The sequence below is a fragment of the Serinus canaria genome, chromosome 11 (genome assembly GCF_022539315.1).
Source record: "Serinus canaria isolate serCan28SL12 chromosome 11, serCan2020, whole genome shotgun sequence".
NCBI lineage: Eukaryota > Metazoa > Chordata > Aves > Passeriformes > Fringillidae > Serinus > Serinus canaria.
Window position 1 is genome coordinate 13,296,415 of NC_066325.1, and position 15,437 is coordinate 13,311,851.

At 50.8% G+C, this 15,437-nt stretch overlaps 1 protein-coding gene and 2 non-coding genes across 3 annotated transcripts in view; 1 reads left to right on the forward strand and 2 right to left on the reverse strand.

Moving 5' to 3' along the window:
• VAC14 (VAC14 component of PIKFYVE complex) overlaps positions 1 to 12,223 on the reverse strand; it is a 59,177-nt gene extending 46,954 nt beyond the window's left edge. Inside the window, exons 1-10 of the mRNA XM_009090682.4 lie at positions 12,087 to 12,223; positions 8,679 to 8,829; positions 7,909 to 8,076; positions 7,149 to 7,211; positions 6,076 to 6,183; positions 5,191 to 5,300; positions 4,118 to 4,224; positions 2,988 to 3,122; positions 2,566 to 2,718; positions 452 to 503 (exon numbers count right to left, since the gene is read on the reverse strand). Coding sequence (XP_009088930.1) covers positions 452 to 503; positions 2,566 to 2,718; positions 2,988 to 3,122; positions 4,118 to 4,224; positions 5,191 to 5,300; positions 6,076 to 6,183; positions 7,149 to 7,211; positions 7,909 to 8,076; positions 8,679 to 8,829; positions 12,087 to 12,190 — 1,151 coding nt within the window. The 5' untranslated portion in view covers positions 12,191 to 12,223. The remainder of the gene's footprint in view (positions 1 to 451; positions 504 to 2,565; positions 2,719 to 2,987; positions 3,123 to 4,117; positions 4,225 to 5,190; positions 5,301 to 6,075; positions 6,184 to 7,148; positions 7,212 to 7,908; positions 8,077 to 8,678; positions 8,830 to 12,086) is intronic.
• Positions 1,482 to 1,552, reverse strand: TRNAG-GCC (transfer RNA glycine (anticodon GCC)). Its single transcript has one exon. It is a non-coding gene; the product is annotated as a tRNA-Gly (tRNA).
• Positions 9,663 to 9,733, forward strand: TRNAG-GCC (transfer RNA glycine (anticodon GCC)). Its single transcript has one exon. It is a non-coding gene; the product is annotated as a tRNA-Gly (tRNA).
• Positions 12,224 to 15,437: the final 3,214 nt, after the last annotated feature.

The following is a 15,437-nucleotide window of genomic DNA, read 5'->3' on the forward strand; positions in this document are numbered from 1 at the left end:
AGGAACTGCAGGCAGCAGGAGGAAAGGAAAGCTATTAGAACAGATGGATTTGTCCCCCAGTTCAGATAGCTGGATGGGAAGAAAGGTATTTGCAGGAGAGATCGTGCTGGGCAGGACTGACAAATGCCACAAAAGGCTGGCAGGAGGCCAAGTGTTGAGCAGCCCTAGGTCCAGCTGCATAGACCTGGGCTGTGGTAGGCTGCCAAGACAGCAGCATGGAACAGGGTCAGTCTCTTCAGGGAAAAAACACCTCAGATCATCATACAGTCAAGATATTTTGGTGCAAATACATCAGAGAGAAGCAGTCAGCTCCTAGAGCATCCCCAGTCATCCACCCTACTGAGACCCAAGAGACCCCAACTGCTGCCCAGCCCAGCCCCTGTCAGTCATTATCTGTACCCTGAGAAGCTTTCCCTTCTCAAGCCCCTCTGAAACAACAAATAGATCCTACCTGGTTACTGTGAAGACACTGTTGCTGGAGTCACCGGATGCATCCAGAGAACCTGGGGGCAGAAAAATAGGAGACACAGCTAGTGGGGTGATGGGGAAGGTAGACAGTAGGACTGGGAGGCTGGAGAGCTGCATAACCTTCAGCAAATACATCACCAGTCATTGTCTGAGGGTCCAGGAACCCAAGGGATCCCTTCTGCCTGTAGTGAGCATTTCACTCTGCTTGTCAAGCCCTTCTCTGCTCTCAGAGAAGCTGGTACAGAACTGCACTTACCCAGAAAAATACAGATGGGCACAGCTTCAGACCACTGCCCCAAACTGAGTCCCCTTCTCTGTAAGAGAAACCCAGACACATCCTGCTGATGGTTTCAACCATTCTCAAAGAAGTAGCTCAGAACTGCAGAGCTATCTTTGACTCTCTTGATTTCAATTCCTAAATAAATCACATGCACAGTGAAGACAGAATCCAACTCAGGACATCTCCACTTGGCCATAGCCTGACTCCAGGTCAAAGCCAAGTGACTCAAACAGCTTTCCAACCTCTGCTCCATGCTAAAACTGGGTCTCACAATCACAGTGACAAAGCATTACAAGATGAACTTGACTCTTTGTGCCCCCTTGTGCCAACAGTCTCTACTCACACAAGCAACATCACCACATCAGCACACCCAAGGAACAGAGCTGAGTTTCTCATAGAAAGGCATCAAAATTTTATCTGATCCTGACTGCTTCAAGGTGCAATTTGACACCAGAGGGGCTGAGAATAAGGCAATTAAGCTTTCTGTTGGTATTTTAAAGCTCTTTTGTGATAGATTTTAATACAAGAGATACAATACTGCTGTGCTACAGCAGTAAATTTTTCTGCTATATCTCTTCTGGTAAAAAAAAAAACAAACTGTACAGAGGTAGGTAATTAAAGCTTTTGAACCTTTATTGAAGACTAAGATGCTTATTTAGATGATATTTTGAGGTGCCTGTGTCCACATTACAGATAAAAACCAAAAAAAAAAAAAAGGAGGAAAAAAGCATATTGCATTGGCCGGGAATCGAACCCGGGCCTCCCGCGTGGCAGGCGAGAATTCTACCACTGAACCACCAATGCTGTGCTGAATGCTGCACCCCACACCTGCGGCCTGCTCCAGCCATCCCAACTGCTGCCCACGCTGCCGCTGCCACCGCACCCTGTCCCGGCAGCTCCCCCAGCAGCTCTCAGCTTCCCTGCCTTCCACTGCTGCTGTCAGACAAGGGAATCCTCCAGTCTCCATCCCATCCTCCTGCTCCCTCTCACGGCAGGATTTTCCAAAAGCCACTGGTGGGCGTGTTACAGGAGAGCACCGGGCTGAAAGTGCAGCTTTAGAAGAACTCAGATGAGCCCTTGTGATTTAAATATTATCACTTATTTCACACACCGGGACAACAAAGATGTGTTGTGCCAGAAGAAATCTTTAGCGTGCCAGGACAAGAGCATCCCAGGAATGCTGGAGGGGGACTAACACCACTGCTGTTCCCAAGCATTGATTCATGGGCACCACTTAGTTTCTTCCTCTTGAACCCTTCTTTAGGTCTCCCATCCCATTTGCAAACTTTCACCTTTTATGTCCTGGAAATTTTAGGACTGGGACAATACCTGCAAGATGGTCTGGAGAGCACCATGAATCTGGAAAGGATCCAAAATTCTTCTCCCTTCTGTTTTCTACCCTTCCCCACCACACACATCCTCCATGAACGTCCTGATGCTCTCCCAGGACTAACACAGCTCCCTGAGCTCTTCTCTGGGTGATGATGCCTCCTCCCAAACTAGAAATTATCTTTTTCAGGTCAACTTGATGAGTAAGTCAAAGGGGAGCATGGTGAGAGGATGGAGATGCTCACCAGGGCATGCAGAATGCAGCACCACTTGGGCTCCAGGTCAGAACAATGAACCTCTCATGCAGCCTGCAACAAGTGGGTCTGTCTCACCAGAGGATCATCTGTGCAACATATTTCCAAATAAAGCACAGAGGTCCCATGTACTCTGAGCTGCTTCAGGACACCAAACCAACTCAAGAACTTCTCTTGAGAACATTCCCTTGACCTTCCTTACACCTCTACTGGCCCAGACCAACTGGGACTCACCGGTGGTCACTGCCTCTGGCCTGGAGAGGGACTCCTCTGAGGTGGGCTCTGCTGGTATAGTCATTGGTGGCTTGGCCTCATCCATTTCATCATCCTCTGGGATGACCAGCTTCATCAGGCTCTGGTTGCACACGTTTGCTACCTCCTTGATGTCTGAGTGAAGGCAGTGTAAGGAACATGCAGTCCCACACATGGGCAGGTGCCGGCCATGGAGAAGCCACTGCAGCCCCCTCAGAGCTGCCCCAGCCCAGCTACTGCAAGCCCCCTCACATCCAAAGGGCCAGTGTGGATGTTAGCACTTGGTGGAAAAACTTTTCCTGGACCTGCACCCCAAGGGAGGGAAACAGGCACCGGAACAGGCATTTCCCTGTGGGTTGCTGCAGCAGGAATGGAATGGGAGCAGCTCTGAGCTACAAGGATACTCTTCTTGCGATCATCGTAGGACAGACATGGCAGGACGGCGGTCAGGATCCCTGAGGAGTAAGGCAGCATCACCCGGCCAGCCAGCTGGATGAACTCCCGCATCCAGCACATGGCTGTCAGCTGGATCAGGTCATCTGGAAGACACAAGACAAGCAAAGGTGAGGGAAAGGCAGCACTGGCTCCACAGGCCGAGGACCACCTGCAAGCAAGGAGCTGCCTCTATTCCACCCCAAAAGAAGCTCATCTGAGACAATTTAGTCCCACAGGAGATCAGTGAGACCTGAATTTCCAGTGAGCTTGAGATGAAACACATTCATTGGGTTTCAGTTAACCCAGTTCAACCAATAATGCAGGTTTCTTCATTTACAAGTACTCTGTCAAGCTTCCCAATGCATAAGGATATTTCTTCAGTCACACCACTGCAGCTGTGTGTCTGGGTCTAGCATCATTCCTAGAGGTGGGGTTTTAACAGTCTCCCTAAATTCTGGAAAAGGCACCACTGCCATGGCACTCTGTTGGTGCAAGGCCAGATTTTAAGCTTAAACAGTGTAAATTCATTGGGAATTAGTTTAATCAAGAGCAATCAATCTAAGTCTATCTATATTTTTCTATCTCCCAGGAAACCCACTCCCATTCAGCAACATTTAAAGAGCGCAATGGGCAAAACTTGGGAACAAGATCCTTCTCAGGAAACACATCCAGCTGCAGCTGTAACCCTCTGCCTATACAGCAGACCCATGGGAGCTATAGTGCAGCACTGGCACAGAGCCCACACATCCTTAACATTCTGATCTATGCACCATGTGCCACCAGAGGTTACAGTAAGACCTTGAAGAGATCCTCCCAGAAGTGCTGGATATCCACAGGTGCCAAATATTTTTTAGGCCACTCCATTTTGGAGGATGCCAGACCTGTGTTGTGGCTGGGGAATATGCAGTACAAAAGCAGTTGTGCCAACTACAGGAGAGCTGCCTGTTCCCTCCTTCCAGCAGGATTTCCATGAACAGTGGCAAAAAAAGATGTGAGCAGCTAAGCTGGTAAATAGCCTGCTAGAAAACTCCTGGCCTGAATCTACAGTCGGCACCACAAACCAGGAGGCTGGTGCTACTGCCTGGTCCTGTGCACTCACCTGCTGCCTGGCAGTGGATCACCAGGATATTGGCCATTTCTGCAAACTTCACACTGGAGGGATTCTTCTTGATCTCCTTGAGGAATTCCCCAAGAGCCACCTCACACCTGTGGAGAGGCAGAGGAGCTGGTCAGTGCTCGATCACCTTAGACAGAGCAATTAGGGAGAGCATATGGAAACTGTCTTCTCCAGGTGCACATGGACGGATGCTGGTGGCATGGCAGAAGTGTCTTTGCACAGAGGGAGGGGCAGGAAAGATGAGGCTGACAAACTCACCCTGCCCCACAGCAGAGACTGCACACAGGTGCAAGGACAGAGGTGATGGCAGCACAGAGCCCCCCACAGCTTCCAAAACTCTCCCAAAGCCACCTAGGTTCTGTGGATATGGAGGTGCCTGGGATGAGGAGCAGTGGGGCAGGTGGTACCCAAAGCTTTCAGCGCTTATTCCTTGACATGTGCATGCTGAGAAAAAAGAGATAGGGAGAATCCAGAAAGGCATTGAAGCAGGATAGACCTAGGCCAGTCTCACCACTTACTTATGCCCTACAAAACCAGTCCAGCCACTCTCTCCCAGCACAAAATGCCAAGATCCTTTGACTTCCAAGAGAACACGCAGACATTCCTGCACTTCAAAATGCCTCTGTCTTGGGACCAGCAGTGTATCTGTGGAGCAAGCTCCCAATCCTTGCTTCTTTTCTCCAGCCAGGAGATGCTGGGCTGGAGCACTGCCTTGCCAAGAAAGTTTCTCATGCTGCAAATTTCTTCAAAGAGCTCATGCCCATCCCAGAACCACACATGAGCCTCTGTGGATCTAAGTCAGGTGCTGGGAAAGCAACAACTCAACCAAGCTAAAACAGTTTGTCCCCCAGTACAAAGTACGGCATCCTCCACAGCCACAGGACAGGGGAGACCCTTGCTAAAGACACTTTGATCTACTGCCCAAGCCAATTTGTCTCCCACCACACATGGAGCTTCACTGCAGTTACACACAAGAGTTGAAGATCAATAGGAAAAGTGATGGGTGAACAGCAAACATGACACAGTCCTTGCAACCAGCCAGCCTCCACACTCACATTTTCCGTATCTCCTTGCTGTTGTCTCCCAGGATCTGGAAGAGTCCATCTAGGATTTCTGGAAGGTAATCCAAGAGGTTGATATCAGGCACGGACTCTAAGACCAGGATCTAGATCAGAGAGGAATACAAAAGAAGAGGAGAGTTTTCAAGATGCTGGCTAACATCACCAGCCCAAATCTGGCAGGATACTGAGGAATTCAGAGCTGAGCTGTGTGGAATAGGGGGAGGGAAAAGAGGACACAGTGGAGTTGCCCATCTTGGGAAGCAGCAGAACTAGCACAGCAAGCAAGCAATCAGCCTGCAGCAGTGCTACATTTCCATTCACAGCTCTGCTAAACAAAGCAGGGATCAGGAATGACTGCCAAGACACAGCCAGGCAGACCTGGGGTGGCAACAGTATCACTGAGAGGGGGAGCACAGGGGAACACATCTCCCCAAACTTCAGCCAAGCACCAAGAGCTCCTGCTTTGCACAGAAAGAAGAGAGCAAGTGGAGATCCCTTGCCTCCTGGAGAGCAACATCTCTCCATCACCTCTGCATGATGGAAAGCAGTCTAGCACTATCCCTTGGGAGACTGTAACCTCTAGAGCACAGTATGTCCATTTATACAAGCAACATTTGTAGTGTACTTTCTAACTTGGTGTGCCATGTCCTGAACAGGCTGGCAGAAGTGCACTGCCATGTCCCTGCCACTGCAACAACAAGGTGACAGGGAGCAGGCCTTTTAAAGAAGCAGGTAAAAAACTCTGCTGAATTAAAAACCTGCCCAAATACATCCAGGAGCCTGAGCTCACACATTGCTGGGGATATCTGCAGTTTGCCTGGACATGGGAAGCTGATGGAGTTCAGAGTGGCAGGCACACACAGCACCCCATGTACCTACCCAGGATATGATGAACTGGCGGGCGTACTGGTTGTTGGAGTAAATCCTCTCACGCAGCAGTGGGATGAAGCCTACCAGGTCAAACTGGTTGCTCTCTGTCACGATATCCTGCAGAGCCCAAGCAGAGGGTGTTAGAATGACTGCCAGCATGCAGCAACCTTAACCCAGTCTTTTTAAGCCATGTGACAGGAAAAAGATGACAAGCATGAGTCTGCAGGTCAGGAGACCTAGGGAGAAGGAATCATGCAGTTTACCCAGGCAATGAGCTGGCAATCCCCCTCAGGCAGAGGCTAATGCTGAGCACGACCCAGACAGGGATGCTCCTCCCTGCTGTGTGCCAGCCTGGCTGAACAGGAAGATGGGAAGCTTCTCTAATTCAAGCCTCAGTGCTGTGCTGCACACATGAGCAAGCACTTCTGATGCAGCCACGTGGATGGGGTGGGAGAGTCCCCTGACTTCCCTTTACAGCTCCTTCCACACACTTGGTAGATTTTGCTGCATGGCCGAGTCCCTGGCTTGGTGCATTGGAGCAGATCTCCCAACAGGAAGGTTTGCAGCAGCAGACTGGCCTGATAACAAGTAGCAAGGGCAGGACCTGGCAGGAAGCTGCTCGCCTCTGAACAGCAGCAGAAAAGGAACTGGGAAGTCTACGCAGTAAAAGCCCATCAGCAGGCAGAACAGGAACGGGAACCAAGCCCACAGCCTGAAGTAGTAACAGAAGCTCCACTCACATCATGACTCCCTTAGGCAAGGGATGGAGAGCAGAGGAACAGCCCTCCTGCCGCCTGGCACAGCACTGCAACCCTCAGATTCAAACCTTGCTTCCACCAGCTCCCACGAGCTGAATGCACACACGGCACTGTGTTAACTCACCAGCCCCTCCACCCAGCCGCCTGAGAAGCCACCAGAGCCTTGATCAAAGAGGCTGCAGTCAGTGAGAGAAAAAAATGTTTTTACAGCAGCCACAGGACTAAGGTGGGATGGCTTTAGCAGCTGCAGCCTTGGGGACTGACATGTTCCCAGCCAGGACATGGCACCAGCTTGCACCAATGACTCTTGGAGAGCAAGAATACCTTGAGGAGCCGATCAAGGAGCTCAGAGCCACTTTTGACATTTGGGTCAGGATCAGCAGCCAGCTGTGAAAGACAGAAACAAAGAAACATTGCAATGGTGGGTCCCAGGCCTGCCCTCTGCCCTGCAGCACAGCTCCCAGTAGGCTCACAGGACTGTTACTCTCCTTTGACAATACAAGGAGAGACATACAGAAGTCCCTTTATCTCCAACTTCTTATTAGGCTCCAAAAAATTATCCTGAGAGACTTCTCCCCTAAGGGGGAGACCAAGCACACATCACCTCCCCAAGCTATGCAGGTTTTCATGGCCCAGCAGTCACACTCTCAAAGAACAGAGAAATGCAGGTTACCATGAAAATCTGCAAAGGCAGACACACACAGACAAAGTTTTGACACTACAGACCCAACAAAGCCAAAGTGCTGCAGAGCCATCTTGCCTGCAGCAGCTCACTCAGGCTCATTTTCTAAAACCATTCAACAAGGAGCAGAATACATCCTGGAGATGAGGACAGACAACAAGGTATCTTACAGTCAACTTCATACCCACAGTATCAGTGGCTACTGTGTAGAAACTGCTCATTTTGCTGATCCTTGTGGGTCCCTTCCAACTCAGAATATTCTGTGATTCTGTCCTTCAGACCTGTCTGGGTCAAAGTAAACCAGTTTGCTTGGAAAGGAAACCTTGGACAACTTGGTTTGACTTGGAGATGATGATGACTAGTCCTCAAAAAGCACATGGGGGTTAAGAGGAAGCTTCTTACCTTGCTGAGGCCATCAAAGAGCACGTTGAAGTGTGGGAGGACAGAGCCCCTGGCCACCTTGACAATGTTGTAGAGAGCCTCGCAGGCGTAGTACCGCAGTCGACTGTCAGCATCATTGAAACACGTCAGCACCGGCTCGATCAGCTCCTTCAGGTACAGCCCAGAGTCCTGGGGGCACGAGGAGACTGCTTAGCTAAGGACATGCCACAGAGAGGGGGAAGAGATGGTGCTGCCCTGGAACACTGCAAATACTCAGGCCTGTGATGGCTTTAGTGCACCTATGCTGGGCAGGATTTACTAATGAATTCTGAATTTTATTACTGAATTTTGTTATTCAGGTACAGTGCAAGTGAGCAGGTTTTCTGGGCATCTGCCTCATCTCCTGCCTGCAGGGCAGAGGGAGCCAGGGATGGATCTCTGTGTGGGCCAGTGTCAGCAGTGCACAGCAGGAGATGGAAGGGCTGCAACTCTTGTAAGCTCTTTTAACACAAACTAGCACCCAGCCTGCTGAGTCTAGTCCTACTGCTGGAAACTGAAGAGGGACAGAAGCCCTTTAGCCATGCCTAGGCAGCTGCCAAGATGTAACCCAGGCCAGAGTGTGCTCCTGGACCCAGAGGGTGTGCGGCTGGGTGTGCTGGGGAAACTCCAACACAAGGCAGTTGTAGGTTGCAATGCAGGGAGGGAGCTGCAGGGCCCTATCACACTGACCCAAGAGGAGCAGCTGTTCTCTCACCACAACCTGCACAAACCAAAAACCCCACCATACCTACCTTGCCCAGGGCAATGGAGCAAGCAGCGAGGCCAATGAGTCCTCCTTTCCGGCTGTGGGGGTGCTGGGAGAGCGCAAACTCCTGGGACAGGATCTGGATCACGTGTTTGATCTGGGATGTGTTGTTTTGAGCCACAAACTCTCGCACCAGCCTGGGGAGAGGATGGGGAAGCACAAAGGGATATTTAGGTTCTGGCTAATACAAACATTGAGGGACTTGGTGACAGACACAGGGACTTTCAGCCAAAACAAGCACCAGGAAAAGCAGTACTGAAATGGGGAATCCTTAAGGAACTCAAAAGTGAAACCAGAGCTCTCCCCTCCTTCTCCACTCACATCCACCAGCAGCTCCCTGCCCTCCTGCTGCTCCAGCCTGCAGCCTCCAACACTGCTCATAAAATCTCAGCCCACAATGTGCTCTCAACGGCCAACCCAGTGCAGCTGTGTGCTTGCAGAGAAGTTACCAGGTCTTCAAACACCCTCTCCAACATGGCAGGTTATCAGGATCATTTACCCCCAGCATGACACAGGATGGGAGCTCAGCATGCACCCAGCTGGTGACTTGGCAGTGAATTGCTGCTCATCAGGCCTACACACAGTGCCATGGTTTTGAACCCTTCCAGCCACCCATACAGTGCTTCAGTTAACAACCTATATATATAACTTTACTACTAACAGTATATTTCAATATATTCTTAAACAACCCATTATTTAACAAAAAGCCAACACAGTTTCCATATATAATACCTGCTTCTCCCTACGAACTTGCAGCTCATTATCCAGAGACAATTAACACATCAGCTGTGGATGAAGAAACCCTTACCTCTGCTCCTGCCTACAGAACTGCTTCCAAGTCCCAGCTTGCCCACCCAGCCCTTCAGCCTCAGTTTCCTGTTGGCAGAGCTCTTGGCCAGGCAGGGAGGCACAGGCAGCTGTGAAGGCAGCGGTGCAGGCAGGGGTACAGGCAGGGGTGCAGGCAGCAGGAGCATTGGTGGTTCAGTGGTAGAATTCTCGCCTGCCACGCGGGAGGCCCGGGTTCGATTCCCGGCCAATGCAGTGCTCTTTTCCTCCTTTTTCCTTGCATTTCTATCCATAATGCAGACTTAGGCACCTCAAAAACTCACCTAAATAATCATCTTTACCTTAAGTGCCAAAAAAGGTGCAAAAACTTTCACTGCCTAACTCCACAGAGGGTTTCTTTGGCATTATATGAATCTCGCACCCCTAAACAGGTGCCACTGACCAGTCTCGCATTTTATAATCCAGGAAAACCATTACAGAAGATGTTTATGAACTTTTCCTCTCCAAAATTACAAACACCAGCTCTGCTCTCAACTCAAGCTGCAGCAAAGCAGCTGCTCCCTTTTGCCCTGGGGATACCAGGCAGTCCCTCCCGACCTCACTCTCCCTAGTCCAAAGCCAAGTTCTCCAACACTTACAGCCTGATCCACACGCACAGACTGCTTTAGGGATTATGGCTCCATTTCCAGTCCTGCTCTACGAACAGAAACACACTGAGTTTGAGCATGAGAGACCATTGGGGTGATTATTTTACTACCTACGTTTTACAGATGCAGCTTTTTTTCAACAGGAGTAAGTTTACAGACTTCCTTCATGAGTTTCAAGGACTCAAGATTTAATTAATGAGGCAATAACTGCAGCATTGGAGCCTGCAAGCACCAGGAGCTGTTCCTGCATTATCAGCTGAAGGAGGAGGTGGTTCCTGAGTAAAGAGGCAGCAATTCCCTCCTGGCTTGATGCCATGGACATGGAAGTGATGCTGCTGGGGCCATTCTGTGATGGGTTTTAGATGAACTAAACCTGTGACATCTGTAGAAACGGCTGGCCCTTGCCTTTTTCCTCCTCACACTCTTCCCAAGTTGTACTTCCAGCTTGATCAGATGAACTGCCTGACCCCAAGGCAGACTTTGGTTGGTGTAAGGCCAGCATAAACCCTTAATCCTGGGGCAGAGTAAGCTGGAGCAGAGCTGCTTGGATAAGGCACAGAGTATCACCCCTCACAAGGCAGCAAAGAAGTTACTCGAGTACTCCTGAGGCTGGAGTTATGAGGACACTGCAAGAATCCCACCCTGCAACACTGCAATCCACCCACAATAAATTATTCCTATATAAAGAGAAAAAATGAGAGAAAACTAAACACATCAAACAGCAGAAGGCGCTCACTGGGTTGGGTTTGAACGAGCGCACACTCACCCTTGTCCCAGGTGCCATTTTTCTCTGCTGACCTCTCACACAGCACCCTCCGCGTTTGAGGCAGGCAGTCCCCACACCACATCCCCCACTGAACTCTCAGCACAGCAACTCCATCCCCACGTCACCGACTGCTCCCCTTACAGGCTCACCATGGCCACATCTCCCACCCAAAACTCACCCACCAGTCTGGACCATTCCCCCAAGATGCTGGGCTGCACCCTGAGGCGACGTTTCCGATCTCCTGCAGGAGCTGAGCTCTCAGGCAGTGCCCAGGGAGGACACAGTCCTTCCCAGGGAAAGCCGTTGCCAAGCACAGCACCCAGACCAGCCCAGTGAGGGTGAAAAGACAAGCAGGGAACACGTACAAGCAACACCAGAGGGGCATGACCACACCAGAAGGTGCCTGCAGACCTTTGCCTGGCATGATCCAAAAGGAAGGCCCCAGATCTGCTGCAACACCAGCGGTGCAGGAAGAACCAAGGGCAACACCCGATGACCAAGTGTGACAGCAACCCTTCCCATCTCTCTGGCCAGAATCCAGCACGGGACAAATTTGGGTGAGCCCTCAGGGGAGAGGCACCAGCACTAGAGACGTGTCGCAGCACAGCAAGCAGTACATTTCCAAGGAATTCCTACAGGGATGCCACTCACGTATTCACCTCGCACAGGGCTGTGCAACGGCACCGGGCACCCACGGTCAGAGTGAGCCTTCTGCCAGGGGCTCCTGAAACGCGCCCGGAGCCAGCGGGTTCTCACTGGCACCCTGAAGCTGGCACACTCGGGATAGTGCCCGGTGGGACGGGGCTGGGAGACAGGGAGCAGCTCTGGGAGAGATCCCTGCTGCCCGAGCACCGCCCACGGCGCTGCCCCAGACAGGGTCACCGCGTCACCTTAGCCCCTTCCCGGGGCTGCCGGGCCCGCAGAGGGCCAGCCCCGGTACCCCGGGCTGACCGCCATCCCCGCAGTACCCAGCTCCCACCGGGCAGCCGGGCCGCTCCCTCCCGGTGTACGGCTGGACCCACCCAAGCATCACGGGCCGGCTCCCGCCACGTCGGGGCCGCAGGGAGCCCCAGCACCGCAACACCTCTCCCCGCGGCACCGGGCCGGGCTCCCTGCCCCAGCACCGGGGCCGCCCGCACCGGCACCGCCCACATTCCCGCTTTCCTCCCGGTTCCCGGAGGCTCCCGCCGCTCACTTCTCTATTTCCAGGGCCGCCACCTTCCTCTTCTCGTAGAGTTTGTCGGTGAGCGCCCGCACCACGCCGGGCGTCAGCGGCGACAGGTCCCGCTCCGCGTTCATGGCCCCGCCGCCGCCACCGGCGGCCACGTGACCCCGCCCGGCAGGCGCGTGCACGTGACCCGGTCCCGCCACACAGCGCCCCCGCGCGGCGCGGAGACACGCGGCACCGCGGCTCATTAACAGGAGCGTCACTGGGGAGAGACGCCTTCGGTCGGACAGCCCGAGGCGGCACAGTCCCGGTCCTGGCCACAGGCTGGTGTCTAAAAGGATTTAGCAGCACTTAATCATTGATTAATTTAACATTTACAAAGTGATTCAACAGACTTTGCTGTAACCGTAACAGTCACTCAATTAAGTGTATAAATTAAATTCACACATGCACCCACACAGACACACGGGTAGATGTTAGTAAGTGTCCCCAGCTATACCTATTAAAAATTCCCCTCAAGTGCCAGTGAAATACTTGGATCGAATGCCCTGGTGTTCCTCAGCAGGTGAGGGCTGAGCCTCAGGGCGTGCGGGTATTGGTGCAGGCTGCAGCACTTCAGTTTGTGGCACAGACCGATTGTGCATGTCTAAACATCTCCTGCCCAAAGGATTCCCCCTCTCGTGCCAGCACATCTGGCCACCTCACACTTCACAGGGTGCCTTTGAAGGTGACCAGGACATCTAATTTCAAGCTCCCTGTGGAGTCCTTGGCACATCCAGCATGGAGATATTGTACCTAGGGAGAACCAAAGAGTCCAGACTAAACAGGAATGACCGGCAAGTGCAGGATTGACAGCAAAAGAGACTGATGTGGTGAGCAGCTGTGCCAGGAATCTGCACCTCACTGTGGATTTATCTGAGGTTTGATAGAGAAAGGTAGGAACAGAGGATGACACTTCCATACCATGGAGCCTTTTCTGCAGGGCCAATGCTCAACTCTCACTCTATCTGCTTCCAGCCAGCTCCTGCCGTGTGGAAAGCTGAGCTGAAGAGGGATTTCGGCTTCTGCTGGCAGGCTATGGGTTCAAGGGCTGCCTGTGTTCAGGCTGGAACCTTCCCACATGCAGCAAACACCTCAGAGAGTCCACTGATGTGGTGATAATCCCCCATGGCAAAACCTACCATGTCTAGAAGAACAAAATGCTTCCTACAACTTCCTAGGAGGCAACCCTGCAAAGATTCCTTAAGAAATGCTTGGGAGACAGAAAGCCCAAGGAAGAAAACCATGTCTAATATCTGGCTGTTGCTTGGCCAAGTCGAGAGCAGGGCACATGTTTCCCCTCTCTGGATGATAATAATTCATGGTTAATGAATTTACTTTCCTCACAAAAGCCGTCAAAATAAACTGAGAAAAGGGAACACACACACACAAAAAGAAAAGCCACCAAAAGTAATGTAATTAAAACACAACCAAGTTTAATTAAAATGTAGTAAACATAGATCAAATAGAGTCTTAAGGAAACTGGGACATCACACATGCCCACAAGAACAAAATGTGATTTGAGAGATAGGGCAGAAAATCCCCACCCCCTTTCCTGTGTTGTGTTTAGCTGAAGAGGACAGACTGGCCAGAAAATCACATTTCCAAGAAGAACTCCCTTCCTGGAGAACAGAAGTCAGTCATTTTCTTAAAAAGAATTTCTGAGACCTGTTCCCAAGTCTGCCATATTTTGGGGCACCTTTCCTTCATGGGACAAACACTGGTTCCCAGACCAGGACCTGTCCCTGAGCAGGTGCTCACATGGACAGGTACAATGCCATTGTTACAAAGGACCAGAGGGAGCTTCTCTGCATCACCCAGCAGGTGCCTCTTGAGGCACAGCACAGGGTCCTCCCTACGTTATGAAGGCCTGGGCACAGGACCCTCACCCAAGGCAGATGCTCCTCCCTACTGACAGTGAAGGTCAGGCTTTTGGCTTCAGTTCTATGCGGCTGCAGGAGAGGCACAGAAATAATTTCAGCTGGCACTAACCCATTTCCCACTGGGAAAGCAATGCAGCAAAACACCCACTGTGTTTTCCCTGGCAGGTGCTCCTGTACCCCACAACCAAGCCCCACCCCTCTCCATCCCAGTTGATTTAGGGCCAATCACAAGAGGAATCTGCTTCAAAGAAGCAAAGTGTTCAAGAATAACACTTTAAAATCATTACACTTAATTGAATCATGCAGTACAGCAGGTAAATAATGAGGCACCAGATGAGACATGGCAAATCCCCTGACTGCAGTGATATGAGACATATGCAACAAGCAGAAGCACAGCATGAAAACAGTACAAAAGCAAGAAGGCAAAAATAAATCAACACCGCCATCAGTAAAGATTATTTCCAAGGACATTTAAAAAGTAATTGCTTATTAGGGCAGAAAGCTGACTTCCCTTGTTCCAATTCAGCCACTAAAAGGCTGGGGAAGACCGGGTCAGAGTTCCACTACAGAGGTCCCAGGGCAGAGCAACTGGGCTTCTCTTGGATGAGGGCTCCAACTACTCCCTTAGCATAAAATAGCTTAATACACCCCAGGGAATTACCCAGGATCATCTCATTTTACAGAAGAAGGGAGGAAATCATGACTACTGACTTGCTGGCACAGAAACAGCTTCATCTAAGCCACTGTCCTTGGAAAGCCCCAGCTCAGCTGTAGCACATCTCAAACACTTCAAGTTGGCTACCTAATGTTACCCTGTCTTTATAGTGATTTAGACAGGCTAAATTTTCATCCTCATTTTTCTGCACTGCTCTAACAGCAACTACTGCCTCACAGACCATCTCATGACAAACACTCCAACATTTTGATTACAGGTTAAAAAACAGTTTCATGCTTAAAACCACCCTCACTTACTTTACAAAGTGACTCAGGAAGGGTGGGGAGGGCATTCAGGATTGCTCAGCCACAGTGACCTGCTCTCCCACCTGCAGACCCATTTCCAGCTGGATCTTACCAAATCCCAACAAGTTTTTTGTGTGCCCCTTCTTGATGCACAGCACCTTCATGAGCAGACCCTGGAATGCACAGGAAAGTTGCCAAAAGCAGGTGGAGAAGAAAGAGCAGGGCTGTTAGCTCTGCTTGGAGGTCCCACTTATCTTCTGCCAAATTGCATTAGGGTTTAATTACAACCTAAAGGGGAAGTCTAATTTTTAGGCTAGAACAATGCATATATTTTTCAATAAGAGAGAAAGAAGCACATTCCAGTGAACTCTGCGAGGAATTAATTTCCTCTGGAGCCACTTGTTGGCCACTTGCCTGTTTCTCTGTATTCCTATTTTTTAGAACCAATTTAGGCTTTTGGAAATGGGAATGCTGAATCAGTGTTCAGCTTTTAATC